This window comes from Anopheles merus, chromosome 2L (genome assembly GCF_017562075.2).
Source record: "Anopheles merus strain MAF chromosome 2L, AmerM5.1, whole genome shotgun sequence".
NCBI lineage: Eukaryota > Metazoa > Arthropoda > Insecta > Diptera > Culicidae > Anopheles > Anopheles merus.
The window spans coordinates 6,776,486-6,793,561 of NC_054083.1; the positions used below are offsets into that span (position 1 = coordinate 6,776,486).

At 39.2% G+C, this 17,076-nt stretch overlaps 1 protein-coding gene across 6 annotated transcripts in view; it reads right to left on the reverse strand.

Annotated features, from left to right (window-relative positions):
- Positions 1 to 16,861, reverse strand: part of LOC121591416 (protein furry) — a 48,663-nt gene extending 31,802 nt beyond the window's left edge. For 2 of the 6 annotated variants that reach the window (XM_041911883.1, XM_041911881.1), the window contains exons 1-6: positions 16,296 to 16,860; positions 5,121 to 8,026; positions 4,947 to 5,027; positions 4,540 to 4,862; positions 4,244 to 4,426; positions 561 to 728 (exon numbers count right to left, since the gene is read on the reverse strand). In XM_041911883.1, coding sequence (XP_041767817.1) covers positions 561 to 728; positions 4,244 to 4,426; positions 4,540 to 4,862; positions 4,947 to 5,027; positions 5,121 to 8,026; positions 16,296 to 16,392 — 3,758 coding nt within the window. In that variant the 5' untranslated portion in view covers positions 16,393 to 16,860. Of the gene's footprint in view, positions 1 to 560; positions 729 to 2,221; positions 2,366 to 4,243; positions 4,427 to 4,539; positions 4,863 to 4,946; positions 5,028 to 5,120; positions 8,027 to 8,632; positions 8,652 to 9,524; positions 10,014 to 16,295 lie in introns of those variants that run through there. The other 4 variants (XM_041911878.1, XM_041911880.1, XM_041911879.1 and 1 more) reach the window with 4 other exon arrangements.
- Between the last annotated feature and the right edge of the window lie 215 nt (positions 16,862 to 17,076).

A 17,076-nucleotide genomic window follows, 5' to 3' on the forward strand; every position in this document is an offset into this window, starting at 1 on the left:
AGAAAAATTCAAATTATTTTATCAGAAACAAATAACAGAAATATTGTCATCTAGAACTAATAAAATAGTGCAAATAATCAACTGTAAAAAAAGCATGTACAGTATTCCAAGGAATGTTGTTATTTACAGCAGGGGTCTCCAAACTACGGCACGAAAGCCACGTGCCACGAAGGTAATTTTAAATACAGTAGTTTCATATTTTTGTTTTTGCTTTTTGCCAATAACAACGTTATTTGTGAAGCAATGCGGCCCGTGAAGTGAATAGTTTGGGAAGGCCTAGTTTGGAATAAAAACAAGCTTTAAGTTTAACTTTTAAATAGTATAGGAGATAGGTACAGGATAATAGATGAGACTATAATTTCGATTATATATCTATTTTTTAGTAAATAAGACATTTTTAAGAGAGCTTAAAAATAGTTAAGGATCATTAGATATTTTGAACACGCAAACCGTCTGTGTTTGTTTGTTTTTTTTATACCTAAATCACTAGACCTTAACTAGTAGCAATGTAAAAAAAATCAAACGAAAACGAACAACTTTGTACATAAATCCCTACTCACTTTAGCGCGTCATGGTTTATCATTCCCAGTGCATTAACGGCCGCATCTCGTATATCGACGACTTCACAGCGTAGCAATGGTATCACCAGCTTGTAAAGTGCTACCGGCGAAGCGCTCGTCCCACTGGATTTGTCGCTTCGATCCGCTGACAAGGAGTCCGGAGAAGAGCTGCAATGAAACCCAATTTAACGGGATATTTCAAAAGAGAGAGAGAGAAAGAGAGGCAGAGAGCGAGAGAACGAGAGGAAGAGAGATAGAGAAAAAGAAATAATCAATGAAACAACTTTACAACATATATCAGCACCATAAACCATTACCATGCTACAAGCGGCTAAGATAAAAATTGAACAAAGTAAAATGCGCTATTTATAGTAAAAGTAGTAACAATGGTAATAGTGATGGAATGATGACAAATGAGCTGCAATACTGCATTATGGACTCTAGCCAATCTCGTTTCGATCGACTGAGCAACGTAAATACAGTCTAGAAGTAATATGCAATTGCCTGATTCAATTGACACGTAATAATAATAATAATGATAATAATAATCATACTGAGCAAAGTATTACTAACAATAGCTAAAAAGAACATGTAAATGTTTCTCATCCTTTTGCTACATTTAAATGTGGACAAGAGGAACTATTTTAAAAATGAGCCGTTTTGTTACCAATCTTTTTTCACAAAACTACGTTCACAATACTTTGACAATACGTATATGCTATGCCGTTGGAGAGTAATTGTGGAGCTAGTATTGTTGTTATATCGTACAACAATATCGCTATATACTATTATATATTGTTATTCATGTATATAAAATATATTATCTCATATTTTTTAACTTATTTGATGATTGATTGATGATTTTAACTTATTTTTATTTAAAAAAACCATTTATTGCTTCAAAGCACTACATTATATATATATATATATATATATATATATATATATATATATATATATATATATATATATATATATATATATATATATATATATATATATTATATATATATATATATATATATATATATATATATATATTTTTTTTTTTTTTTTTTTGCAAAAGACCTTATTTGCAAGCATTACTCTAAAGTACACTTGAAAATGGTTAGAGGTTTGTTTTTAAATATAACAAAACGTCTGGTACAAGACAGTAATGCTTAAAAGCATACGAATACATCTACTGCCAAATATCGTTTTACTAGATTAACTTGTATCTCAAATAAATAATGTTGATGCTACCAATCAGCTACCATCTTAGGGTTAGTCAAACTGTAGTGTGTAATGAATGTCTGTCGGAAAGATTAAGCAACACTAAATTTTCTTACTACTGATCAACGCAAAGTAAATACTAACACCAAGAATAGAGAACGAATATTCACGTGTCTCTTAGTTTCAACGTAATTGAAACATACATGAAACAAATGAATGAAATCAGAATGAACGTCAAATAAATGTGCCATAGTCTGCCACAACAACAAACAAAAAAAAAACAAGAACGGAACAATGGGCACATCCAAAACCAATAATTATGATCGCGAGTGAAACATAAATGATAACAAAGAAAAAATGAATAAACACAAAATAATAAATGAAACAAATAAAAAACGGAAAGTAAACATTTGTAAAACTATGCCGGAAAAAATTAAAATAAACGTTACCCTTGTCTCTTATGTCTGGCATCTTTGCGACCATAGGATAGAGGTAGGGTGAAGCGTGTCACGATTCCTTCTGGTCCAAACACGGATGACGGTATATTGTCCAACGAGTCAGACAACGAGCGGGAATCCGACTGATCATGCAGACTGATAGTTTCGTGTAGTAATGTGTTTGAATGCGAATGGTGAACATTGTTACCGATTATAAGCACCATTTACGGAGGATGGAGTAGAGGTAGGACAAAATGATCAATCCAATTTGGAATTTACATTTAATCGTTCATATATAGCATTTTTACATGTATAATTGTCCACAAATTCACAGTTATGAGATAGGGTACGACACAGCATAAGAAACAAATTTATAAAACGTATTTCGTTAAGTTCCATATTTGCAATTGTTATAATGCGATTATTATGCGATCATTGTGTTGTGCCGCATTAACATTCATATAAATATATCGATGATGATTGAAAGTAGCAAATGATTGTGTTTATTTATTTTTGTTATATATTTGTTTTACGATGAAGTCGGAGTAGTTATTGTAAAGTAGAAGAATGGCGTATAGTTGAGTTGAGTAGAAGTCGATAAACGGTGGAAATTGTTGTTCGATTATCAGGATATGACGCGGTTGGCATAGAGAGAAGAAACATGAAAGAAAAATACATACTTTAAGTGTTACATTCAATCAATGTCACTACTGTTCAAAGGTTTATTGTGCGTGTACACACAACAACAATTCGCGACCTCCTGAAAAGTGGTAAAGAGCAACAGTTCCAAAACCCTTTCCATACTAGTGCAATATTAGCCGGACGCACACGCTATACATACCTTCAAAGCAATTTTAAACTAAAAGTGATTGGTGTAAAAACAAACATATTGTGCCTTTAACAAGAGAAATGTGAGCTTTATAGCTTAGGATCAACACTTTCCCTCGAAAACCCTAACATTATCACACAAACACTACAGTACGCGATGAGCAATGAAACCGAAACCAGTGCTATATTTTCATATGTTATGATGTTTAAAATGGATTGTTAACTCCCGATCACACTATCCTAACCGTAAATCGTATGAAATGAAGTGACGAGAACACGACGATTTAATTCACAGTTTACAATCACATTTTGCATGGCTTTGTAAGTATGTAAGAATCATATGTCCATCTTCATATGCCAATTATGTGCACGTGTGTTTAAGTAGTGACAGGATGAGTAACACATCAAAACAGAGGATAATTAAATAATACAATATCAGTAAACTCACTTTCAATAACGACAATCGAATTAGGTGTTTTAAGGCAAACCATTCCTAACACAAAACAAAACGGCACGAACGTATATCAATGTATTAACTAAATTAATCATGAATACATTCTAAACGAAACTTAACGAATAAACTGTACCCAAATTGTGCTCATCTAAATCGATTATCATCACAAACTTGAGCCCATTCTCTGATTTTTCAAACTGATTGAATTTATATATTAGATGCACTTTTCACAGTTCCTTCAATTTTGCAATGATTATGCACATAAATGTAATACCACCACCACTTAATACGTAGTAATATCTGATTTTACAAAAAGATACATACATATGTTTAAATTTCAATGATCTAGAATAGTGGTCACTACTGCTGATCATTATTATTAATTAGAAGTATTTCTACACACACACACAAACACAGACATATATACACATACAGACGCTAAACAATTAAAATAAAGAACGAATATAGTAACCTACAAAGAGGTTTCAGCTAACTAAATGACCATGTGAACAACAGTTTATCGTAAATACTGTTGCTAGTGACTGGTATCATATGCGTCAAACTATATTTTACAACACCATTACTTAACATATAACGGAGAACAGCAAGACACGTATTGCAGACCATATCTTTATGTAGATAAATTTCCATCGACGAAAATAAGGCAAAAAGTTCCCTATTGCATCTCCAATTGGTATTTCAGAAATAATATCACTTCTACCATGTACACATAGCCCTTGCCGTACACTTACCTTAAGCTGAGATCAGGCGAAGCACAACGTACAGCAACACTCGGCATTTGTGGGATAAGACGCATAGCAAGTGCCACCTGGTTTTTCCAAAGATGTGCCAGTGTGTCACGTTGTGCCTCGGACGGGGGTTTTTTCGTTGGTGCAGAGCTACGAAGCAACGACGCACGGTTGTCACTTACAGGGCTGCAAGTGAGTGAAATACAAAAGGGAAAGACAATCATTAAAATGTCGAAACATGAACAGTATTTTCCATTATGTTTCGATTTCTCGATTGAGGATGAACGCCTTCTACATACGTTGGGTCTATAACGTTGAACAAACTCGTCACTCGTTGATAGCAAATCGGCCATGCTTGCGCTACGACCGATGGACAGTGCTGTAAAACACGCGTGCGCTCCATGAATCCAAACAGACACACACTCCAGGGATCGTAAGCATGGCCTAGGGCAGATTGGGACAGACAGAGCGTCAAAGTGGATGCTTTGGTTGATTCCTCGACGTGCCCTGTCGTCCATATGCCACTGTTACGGTCCACGATCCATTGAAGGTCGATGATATTTGCATTAAGCATGGCCGTTCGATCCGTTTGAGGTAGCATATGCAAACATTTCTCTAGGACCTGTGGATGGACGGTTACAACATTTGAACAACATTTAAACGACGCTTTTTCAAAGCAAGTAAAAAGCCATCCGTTTTCATTTACCTGTGGGCAGCACTTATCAATGACGTCTATCAAGGCCGGTTCTATTTCGGGAATGCCCAAAAGTTTTTTTAGTATTTTCACCTGCAAAAAATGTGTTTCATTTAGTTGTACCAGATGGTGTGGAATATTTCGAGGAAATGTTACGCATTAAATAAAGGAATTTCATTATGTTACCTCTTTCAGTATGCTAACAGCAAATTTGCGCGGTGGTGATCGACAGTTACAGAGCATAACCAGCGCTAAACCCTCCACCATGTGCATGGTCGTCGCTAACGGTAGCTCATGCCCTTTCTTCCCACCGGCGGTAGTGCTGCCAGCCGCTGTCGTGTTGGTAGTACCATCTCCAGTGCCCCCAATGCCACTGCTACTGGTCGTACCCGCCCCACCGCCAATGGCTCCCGTCGTAATGGTGGTTGTTTGTGTGATGGAAGATATGCCTGAGCTTCCACTGGAGTTGGAATTTATCGTAGCCGCGTTCAATGACGCGTTTACGTTTAATTGTGTGAGGTTTGGTTTGAGCATTCCCAAATCTTGCTGATTTGCTGCACGCCCAATGACCAAACCGCTGACAGCCTGACCCGCAGAAGCTAACGGTACACCGACACCGCCCGTTCCTGTTGGTCCTCCTCCCTTAGTGTTAAGCGTATTGCTATTACTGTTATTGTTACTACCAGCGCCGAGCAAATTTCGCCAAACCGTCAGAAATGCATACAGCATGCGTAACCCATTGTCCAGCAGCTGGGGGAAGGTATCCACTACATCACGAGCCAGGAACTGACTGAACCCTTGAATCACATCTTGACGCCACTCGGGAAAATCGCAAACTAAAGTTTGCAACGATTGGTGCGCCAATCCGCGCAACTCTTCGTCCATGTGTATTGTTAGCCGCGATAACATATCCACCAACTCGTGGCCTGTCATATTGTCCGGTGTGAGGCGTGGCACCGCTGCGATACACGTGCGGAACAGATCAATGCGCGGCTTACGTTCCCCGGTAAGCATTTCGTCCAATTCTTTGTTTTGATTCTGTATCACCGTCATCATCAACGGTCGGCCACAGTGAATATCCAGTGCACGTAGGATGTCAACGAACACGCGCCTCACATGTGGAAAATAGTTTGACATTCCGATACTACGCGCCGTATCTTCGGTAAGCATCTTGTTGAGATAGGTCTTTTTCACTCTCAACGTATTGCCGGACGGAAGGACGCCAACTGTTCGAGGCATCGGTGGCTCACCATCTTTCTGCTGTAAGGAGTCGGCCACCACCATGAATGCGCGTAATCCGATGCTCATGCGCTCTGGCGTCATAATAATCTTGATCGGACGACCTACACACAATAGCTCAAACACGATCTCCCGCATGGCAAAGTCGAGTCGTTCCTGCGCGATGAATTGTATAATTTTTACGAATATGTTCAGCGGAGTGTCCCGTGGTACCACTGCTTTTGAACCGCGCGGAAACAGCGAATTGACGATGCTCTGAAGCCGTGAATGAGTTGCCGAGTTGGATTCACATTTAATGCGTATTATGTAAACCCACAGCAAGCGATACAACGATTCCAACGCAACGCGACTCATTTTGGGATCCTTGTTCTTCAGGTTACTAAGGCACATTGCTAAAAAGCAATGCCAGTTGCTGAGAAAGAACGATTTCTGAGAAACACACAACAGACATGTCACTAGTGGAAATAGGGCCAGCTTGTGTTTGGACTTGGTGCACGCATCGAGCGTTTGGGAGTACAGCAAATCGATAAAGTTTTTCACACACGGTACGTTCACTTCATTCTTTACCGTTGCTGCTACCGGTACTAGAATTTCCACAAACAGGCCGGCCATCGCATGTTTTATGTCCTTATCCTTTACCTCCAAAAAGTACTGTGCACATTCATGCATGAACTGGAACGATGCCTCAAACTCTTCGATAGGGGCCATCTTCACGCGGAAGAATTTCATGCCCATCAGAAGGCTGATAATACTGTGCGTCGTGAACGGGCTTGGTTCCTTGCTGCGCAGCTCCTTCAGCTCCGTCATGAACCTTTTGCGCACGGAAGAAAATCGACTCTGGGCAAGTACGCCCACCACTTCGGCGTACAGATCCGCAATGCGATAGTTATCGTTTGCGTTCGGTGCCGTTTGTGCACCTTCTTTGTACTTAAACTGGCGAAAAGCAAGATTTTCAATCTGCTTTGTTATATCATCGTGTCCTGGATGGAACGGAAACTGGCGCAGTATTTCAATGAGCGCGAGGCAAAAGATAAACTCTACCGCCGCCTCTCGGCGCAACAGTTGATAATCTAGATCCAAGCCCGATTTATTTGCCGGATGGTGTGCAGTGGAGCTAGTACCAGTTTGAAGGTCTCGCTTTATGTTTTTATCGCAGATCTGATGTTTATGCCAGGCAAGTAGTGCTTTTAGCAAGGACGGCAAGCAATGTTCCGCTACCGAACCGAGCGCTTGCAGCAGCTGATCAAACTGATAGTCTTCGCCCCGCTGGAGAAGCTTTGGCAAATTCCTGTCCGAACCATCCAGCATTACACATTCTATTTTCTTCTCCGCCTGCACCGTAAAGTCCGTGAACAGTGTGCGCATTACAATTTCCCCGGGACGAAGTGTTCCGTCCGATGCAGCCATCATGTCGATGGTAGTCACCATACCGCTGCCACTGTTTCCCGAAAGGATTGCTGACCGATTGTGGTTATTCCACGGCAGCAAGCTAAGCCGCACGGAAGTAGTGTTCACGACGCCTAGAGGTGATTTTGATGGTTCCGAAGTTTCAATATGAACCGGACGTTCGATCACGGTAATGGTATCGCCTTCATCTACAACTGTAGTGTTTGCTCCAGAAATACCACAAGCAGACAGGCCACCACTTCCGGAGCCTGGTGCCAATTGCGACAGTTGCATTTGAGATCCATTCTTCGAGGTACGATCGTTGCTAAGTTTCGGCGTGCTGCGTACACTGTCAGATTGACCGGCAACTACTCCGCCGCCTGCAGATCCGGTCGTATCATGATGAATGGAGATATTCTGCTGTTGATTTACTGCTACATTTGAGGTCTCACTATTGTGTTGAGATTCTACGAAACAAAAGAGAAGAAAATAACAGGTTAGTAAATATTTTAAAAGCTATTTTTTGGTAGTGGTAAATATGTTTTCATGTAAACATGTAATATGCCCGAACAAAACATGCAGACGATGGCTGGGGATAAACTGCATTTCATTAAGTAGACGCAAATATTTTATATACCATTATCCTACTTCGTAGATTCGTGGCAGAATTTAATTTATGCATTCGCTACATTTACATCTTTCCGATTATTACATGAACCACGACAATCAACCCCCGTTTTAATTTCTCCAGCTATTTCCACGAATCCGCACAGGAAAATACGTATGAAAACCTCGTCACATGGGATATATTCGTTCGAACAATATAATGAAACCGTGCTACTACACTTTTTTTACATGAAATGATGTGAAATGCTTCCAAAATGCTTGATTGAGCATATGCGATGATATGCCAACCGGCGCTACGATAATGATTAGCTGCATTTTTTGCGTTAAATTTTCATTTACACAATACTACACGTTACTAAAGAACTGAATGTTGTTTTCCCTTTTTGATAAATTTGACCGATTGTACCAATATTCCGCTTCTGTTATTCTATAGTACACTTTTGTACCTATCTTCGAACAGGAAATTTCCACAACCTTTCTTAACGGAAGTTACGTTACAACTGAAATAGACAATGCCAATCGACTAGAAATCGATAATGGCAAACGAAAGCTTCCCTTTCGACAGCGATGGCAACAAACAAACGGTAAACGGAAGTAACAGAATCGCGCCATTTTGCCACGTGACTCTTGCTAATTCCAAAATCCTTAGAACAGAAACACATAAAACAGCTGGCGTAAATGTACATAACGCGCGCGCAGTGTACCGGCGGTGCACAATCAATAAACGACAACATTACCAACTACAGCCTTACCGTGGCCAAAGTTTAGATATCAATTACAATTTACTTTTTACTACCTACTATGGAACAATTGATATTGATCATCTATACAAATACGGTACCAAAAATCGTTCGCACCGTTCCAACAGATACAACAAATATATACCATACCATCAGTAAACATTATACACCAAAATTAGGATGAAACATCGGGAAAATGTAATAACAACGTCGGGGAAAATGAAGCAACGGTCTTTGATCTGTTTAGCATGGTTAGAACAGCAAAACAGCTGAAAACCTCGAAATGGAACAAAAAAAGAGGGTTTTTTATTCTTTCACACAACACCACACCGGTCACAAATTGCAAAAAATAAACATTCATTACCAAAACATGTACAGCACGTGCGGTATTTCAAAAATAACCATCCATCTCTACAGCGTGCATTTACGTAGGATACGATTTGCGGCTCGTCTAGCTTCAGACGCTAATGGTTTTTCCCTCTCCCTCTCTCTCCCTCTCTTTTACGCCACAGTTGTGGTTATTATTTTCCACAGATATCACCAATATATACGATGTAATAATTGTATTATCCTGTTAGACCCGTTCGAATATACTCACGTGCAGGGGACAGTAGCGCAAGTGCGTGCCCAAAGCGGGCCACTATTCTAAGCAATTTTCCATGCAAACTGTTGCGTTCGAACATAAACAGGTTGTTTGATTCTCACTTTATTGACACACTGCCCTAAAAAGTATGGCCTGGAAGCAAATCGTTGATTCCGTGCCACCTGCGTTTAATATACGCTCAGTACGCAACAAACACATCTCCCTACAAACCACCACCGCCAGCCACTATTAACAGAACATTGAAAACGAGAAGCCAAAGAAACAGCCACTACACCCTACCCTTTTTTGTCTTCCTTTTTCTATCAGCCCGGCCCGTCAGACCAGCGGACAAGAAGATGGAGGAAGCACAGTGGCTAGTTATGTCCCGTGTAAGGTGCCATTTTTAGCATCAAACCGCGCAGAACAGTGATCGACTGTGGGATGATTTTTTGCTTCTTTTTTTTGGTAAAAAAAACACACACACGCACACATAGACGTAACTAGTTCACTTTCGGCAGCAAGAATAATTCATATCCTATCCCCGCGGAATACACTTTCTTCCGTCACTATAGTCGTCTCGTTTGAATAGCACCGACTACCGATTCACTGATCTTCCTCCAACAAGATCGTGTATTTGATCAACAATCACAAAGCAACAAACATGTGAGCAGAAAATCGCACATTATATTCAATATAGTATTACCGGTTCGACACGCTCACACTGTTTGGTGCCAACTTCGTGCAAACGTTTTCTAACCAAATAACCATTACACGTAGAATCACATAACGTTGAATAACGCTTAAAATGAGCTAAACGAATAAAACTAAACTTAAACGTGTCACAATCGTGATCTTACTTATTGATAACCTAATCTCATACTTGAAGACTTGCTTTTCGCTTCTTCTACTATCTCTGTCCACCTTAAGCTGGCTCGTTAGCAATCGTTAAGTTACACGATTTATCCATTTCGCGGAACAACGAAGTTCAGTACAGTTCAAATTTGAAATTAGCAACCACTTATTGTAAACGCAATTAGTTGATAACCACTAGCCCGTTTGTGTTTATGCTTTTCATTAGTTAGGTATAGAATTTTGGACGATGAAAAAAAAACACTAACGAGAGCTCACTGATATGTATAATATATTCCAATCCACTGTATCACACCCAAACTTAGTTATGATTTAATTTGGTTTTTATATCAAACAACTTCACTGCATTTTGTAGCAAACCCGCACGCTTCCGAACGGAGTAGTACATTACATACAAATCGCGCTCAATAGTTCAATTATTTTCGTCAATATATCACACGCTTCTGTTAGTGTCAACACACTGACCGAAAGAAAAAATAATCTCACCCCACAATCCCTCCCTCCCGGCGTGCGCATCAAAAACAGGCGGACAGACATCGTCGTCTCAGCCACATGACTATGAATCTCACTGCGTACCAAACAACATTGAAGTGCGCGTCACGGTAACGTATTGTTATCTATCATTTTCGACCCAAGCATGAACGAGCAGTGTAAAAACAGCAGTGGCAGCAGCAGCAGCAGTAACAACAGCACAGAGATGCCCACAAACAGCACACCGTGCGTACTGGGGCAAATGTTCGCTAATGACAAATGGTAGCTGCTTTGTTTATGTATTTGATGCATGCAAGGATTCAAGGAAGTGAAACACAAGGATTAAAATATGAAGGATGCATATTAGACTCTTGGTTAAGAAACAATGGTGAAATGAATGAAGCCATTTTATTTGAAGATGCACACTTTTTTATTATTTATGTAACATGGTAAAATTGACTAATTTGTGATGATATACTATAGAGCCTGAGCGAGATGGGCGGGACGACCCGAACCTATCGGGTCGGAGCCATCCGTAAGCGACCCGGAGTCGTGGCGCGACCCGGATCAACCCGGTACAAGTAGGTTCAGGAGGTGCAACAACTCCGGTAGGTGCAAGAAAGCATAAGCGACTCTGACCCATTGGTGCAGCGAGTCCTAGTCGGGTCGGGTCAATGTAGGTTCAATACTCGATCCGAACTCGTTGCACCCGCGGGTAGGATTTGATTCCGACTCCGACCTAGCGCACCCGCTGCACCCACGGGTCGGAATCGATTCCGACTGATACGCACCCGTCTCTGAGTTGGGTCGTGAAATGAATCGTATGACCCATCACTACTATCGACACAATTTGTATAGACCCATTCAAAAATAGATAGACCCCCAGAACTAAAGATGAACAATATTGAAATGGGCGTAAAATCACCTATATCCAAATACATTATCCATCAAATATTCATGTACATTCATCCATCAAGCATTCATCAACATCAACCAGATAAGAAATCATTAAAATTAAAAAAAAACTTATTTGAAACTTTTAACTTTAACTTATTTGAAACATATAAGTGCCGATTATCTGATTCAAACGGAAAAGATAGGATTCATCAATTAAAACCACTCTACACGAACGGAAACGAAATCGGTATTATAAAAGCTTGTTAGAGACTTTTTACGTTGACTAGAGACATTACTGCCAAATTTGTCTGAAATCGCTTTGTTTGTTAAAATCAAATGGAATGTGAAGCGCAGGAAGTATCGGACAATTTTATAACCCAAATAGCCAGCTCGTACTTTATAGCTGATTTGGGGCTGTTTAACGAAAAATCGTTCCGATGTCGTACTTTGTGGGTGATTAAGAGATGAAGCGGTACTTTGCCGAACTATGAAACTTTTTAACAAGCACACGGTACTCTTTGGAACTTTGCGGCTGATTAGCACTATGTGTAGGGTTCATGATAGAACTTGAAGGCTTGTTAAGAACGTGTATCGAACTTGGTGGAACTTCATAGCTTTTTAATGTATGACATCGATGCAAAGTCGACATCGATATCGCCGTCTCGTGGTTTGTGCTCCAATTAGATTAGTTAATTGAAGTAGTAATATTAAGTAAAGTGATTTGAGGTAACTGTGAATTATTTAAAATTCTGTGATCGTTATGAACATTTACAGTTCACAAATAAACATGCACATAAAGAAAACAAAAAAATGTGTTGTTTATTTGATTGATGCCTTGCTTGAAAATAAAACGCAAAGAAAAATAATCCCAGGCACCGTGGCATTAGGAAGCTGCTTAAGCGCTATTTGAAAGACCCACCTGGAACTTTGATGCTGTTTATCTACTGCAAAAGGCGAATTAAAGCAGCGATCTTTAGCATGCCAAAATAAGCTGCTTAAGCAAATTTGGCTATTTGGGAATTATTCCCACGTGTGGTGTATTGTTATTCTTTAAATGTTTTTGGCGATGTTATAGATCTTTTTATTGATTTGTGTCTAGGAAGAGAATGGTGTTAAGTTATTAGACATTTCCTGTTAGTCTTTTTTTTAATATAAGCTAGTTTAATCGCAATTAAAATGTTGTTTGTGGTAAATATTCTGCATTCTCTTCTTCTTCTTCTTTGGCTCAACAACCGATGCCGGTCAAGGCCTGCCAACACACTTGTGAGGTTGGCTTTCAGTGACTTATTGATTTCCCCCCATAGCAGGATAGTCAGTCCTACGTATGGCGGCACGGTCTATTTGGGGCTTGAACCCATGACGGGCATGTTGTTAAGTCGTACGAGTTGACGACTGTACCATGAGACCGGCTAAATATTCTGCATTACAAATTAATATTTCGAAACATTCTTCGGCACCACCTCTACAACAGATCATGCGTTGATCAAATCTTAGAATCGCAAGAACTACGCGTCAGTATACTACACACTTGCGCACAATTATGCGTCACTTCTCCTCTTGGCGATCGTTTTATGTAAACCATTCTTAGTAGGGGTAAACGGGGCAAAATGAGCATGCGGTGCAAAATAGGCCCCATTTATTTAAGCATTATTTCACAGCAAGGATGAATTCTAAGGCTCAAAATCTATTTATTTGAGTGTTTTATGAACACCATGTAAGTTTTATAACCCGTTATCAAACAAAACGAAGAAAAATACGAAATAAGATTTAACAGCAAATGGTGTATTTTTAATGATATTGTATTTTTAACAAATTATTATTAAACAAATTATCTGAAAAAGCAAAACAATGAATGCGTATTTTTATAAACAAAACAAACAAAAAACATAAAAATACTAAATAACTCAAAATAAGCTTTGACCTAATACCTAAGCCTTGTTGTTGTGGCCCATTTTGCCCCGCGTGCCAAAATAGCATAACGTGAAACATCAACCTTTACTTTACAGTTTTTTATATGTTTGCGTTATTTTGGGGCTTTGTGGTAATTTTCATCCATAGATAAATAGTACAGGTATATTTTAATCAAATAATAATGTAATTCGAATGAATATTCATTAAACTGCTTAACATTTCCATTTTGCCCCGCTTTCCTCTATCGAAACTCGCATTTACCTGAGCGATAAAATCGCATGCGGCGAGGTTCTGACCGTTCCCTAAGTCGGACGGTAAGCCTCCGGTCTCAGCCTTCCCAACGGATTCAGATCCGTTGATGAAACTTCAACCGGCATACATCAATGTCATCTCGGGAATTCTTAACTATACAACTTAACTATATTTTCCTAAAATTATCATAATTTCACAAAAAGTCTAGTAAATATCTCAACATCATTTTCAGAGAGCACCAAACCAAAAAGTGGAAAATAAAAAAAAAGTTTATCTATACATGTATATTAGTTGACAAGCTATAACCAAATATTAAACCATACTCGGATGGATATGTATGAAAAAATCCTCTATAAATAAAGGAATCGTTTCGTAGGATTCTTTGAGAACCCAATTATATTAATTTAAATATTTACTTTTTAATGATAACATTCAAGGTATTCAATGATGTTTATCAACTTGATTCAAACAGATAAACTGATTCCTATTCTGTACCAATAACGGTTCTATAACTAATCCGACTCTCGAAATTATCCTCAACCAATACCGTTCCTTGAATTGATACTGAACTCATACCGGTTCTGAAACTGATTTTGAACCTACATCCTTTATCACACTCCGATAAAGATGCTGGAACATATCTGGACCATATCCAATGCCCATCCTGAAACAGATAATCGGCCTCAGCACCATTTTTCGATCGAAAAAATTCGATAGGCGCTCACGTAAAACTGACAGTATAACTATTTCTTTCATACTCCTACATGAAGTTTATTCCCATCGATTTCAGTATTTAGTGTAGGCTAACCATTTTTTTTAATATTTAACAAATAATTTTTATCACCCAAAATATTGAAAAAGAACCAAAACAATTACCAACTTGCTTTTACATAACGTTTTTCAAAACCATCAACCTTGATTTATGGCATTTTTCTGATATTCGAAAATTTCCGCAGCTCAATGAATTGCGGATTTTTCGCCATACAAAGCGGAACGATCGAATTTTAGTAGCATAGTTCATTTTGCTCGTGAGTGTCAAGGTATACCAGTTTTCAAAAAGACCAGTAAAATGAACACCTTGGCGGCGAAATGAGTGTCAAATGACACCAAAATGACAGCCGGATCGATCGAATTTTTTGGATAGAAAAATTGTGCTGAGGCCGAATGTTTCTGAATCAATAACGGCCCTAGCAATTATGCAGAACTCATTCCGATCTTGCAGCTGTTCTCCAATCCAAACCAATTTCTGGAACTCCACCCTACTACGCTACAGCCTAGAAAATTAGCCATTCAACTCATAATGCAATCCATACGGGGTTTGAACCATGGATGGTTAGTATACTTACAAGAGGGTTGGCTTCACTACTTCACAACACATGCATAAAAACGTTCGTAAAAAGTTTGATAATTGGTACTACTCGCATATTGAAGTGAAATTATGAGACGTCAGACTCAAGGGCGCCGCCGCTGTATGCTCAAACAGGCTAATATGAGAGTCGGACCTAGACTGGGCTCGGTGAAATGTAATAAGTTTAGTAGGCACAAACAATGCATGGAACCTAACATGTTGCCTTAACATACAGCACATCATAGACATCCAACATATAGAGATTTTTACACGAATAAACCAGTTTTAAACATCAATAGTGTGAGCTTGAATGACATTAATCTTCTGTTCTCTAAGTGATATTATTTGGAGCACTATTCAAGAATATTCAATAACCCTTGCTTTGCAGTGCATATGTGCTGTGCAATAATCGTAGACAATTCAGCCGATAGAGCTGTACAATCAATTGGGAAGGCCTCTGTATGTGATTAAGTAGCCGTCTCCTCCTATCAAACATAACGCCCATTGATGCGTTGATCTTCAGCTATCTAGAATGTTGTTTCATATAGATTTGAAACAACTAGGCAGCTTCATGTATGACAAGCAATTCCGAACCGTACTGGGAAAGCCTTTGGAACTTCGTACTAGCCTTTAGCTCAAACGGAACGCCGTACATCAGCAAAACAAAGCGAAGCGTATGTAAACATTGGTGGTATGATGGTTTCTGTGCTGCACGTCATGGAAGTTCTTTGGAGTTTTGCATACATAGTCACATTGGAAGCCATTCAGTATCCCCATGCTTTGTCCAGTTACGTAAATTTCACTTACAGAACATGTTTGTTTTTTTTTCACCTTGCTGGATACATCTGATATAAGCTTCATGTTACTGCAATGTCAAGACATCTAGACATCAACATTGATGCTATGCCATCAGAAGGGGTGGGAAGGGGAAGGGTTTAATGGGATGAAGGTAATTTAGGGCAGCTTTTGATCAAGAGAACCTTGGACTTTGGACAATATGTTTGCACTAAATTAATCCACATTATTTAACCATTTACCTGCACTGGTGGATGCTAAGTTTGTGCTGCTTGTGGACGGATTATCTTCGCCATTGTCGACCATCTCCGTCCCATCGTCAGCACCTTCGCGCTGCATTGTGCGAGTGAGTGTGGGCTAAACGACGACCGTCGAACTGGCAGTCGATTTACAGCCCAATCCCAGCCGTTTACTACAAACAAAAACAACTTCTGTAAACACTATTCCACGCTTTTCACTTTTCACTATTGATCGAACAGTTTTGCTATGTTGTGTTAATAATTCAACTTTTCCTCTTTCTGATGCTCTTCTTTTTTGTTGCTTTTATTCAGCTGTCAAACGGCTCGTTCACAGTGACGGCAAAAAACACCACTTCTCCGATGACGCACCGAACAGGGCACACAGCTTGCAACAACATATTCATCAGCTGATTATTGTTATGCACACGGGCATCTCTTTAATTATCTAACGTGTTGCGGATTCACTCCAAGTGGCAAGATTATTAATACGTTCATTTCAAGTTGAACCATTCACTACTCAGTTCTTCTTTTTGTCCTCAGTAAAACAGCTCACGGTCGCACCCGGCTTTGTTGTCAATCAGCTGTTTACGTAAACAATGCAAGCTCGCGATACCCGACGAACAAATTTGGGTGCATTTCCTTCAATAAATCAATCTGTCAATAAATATGGCGTGCTAATTGACGTCCATTAGTGGTTGTTAAGTGGAACATAAACATATTTATATCAATATTTCTTCCAGAAACTGCAAGCACGGAATGTAGTCCGGATAAACTAATTTAATAC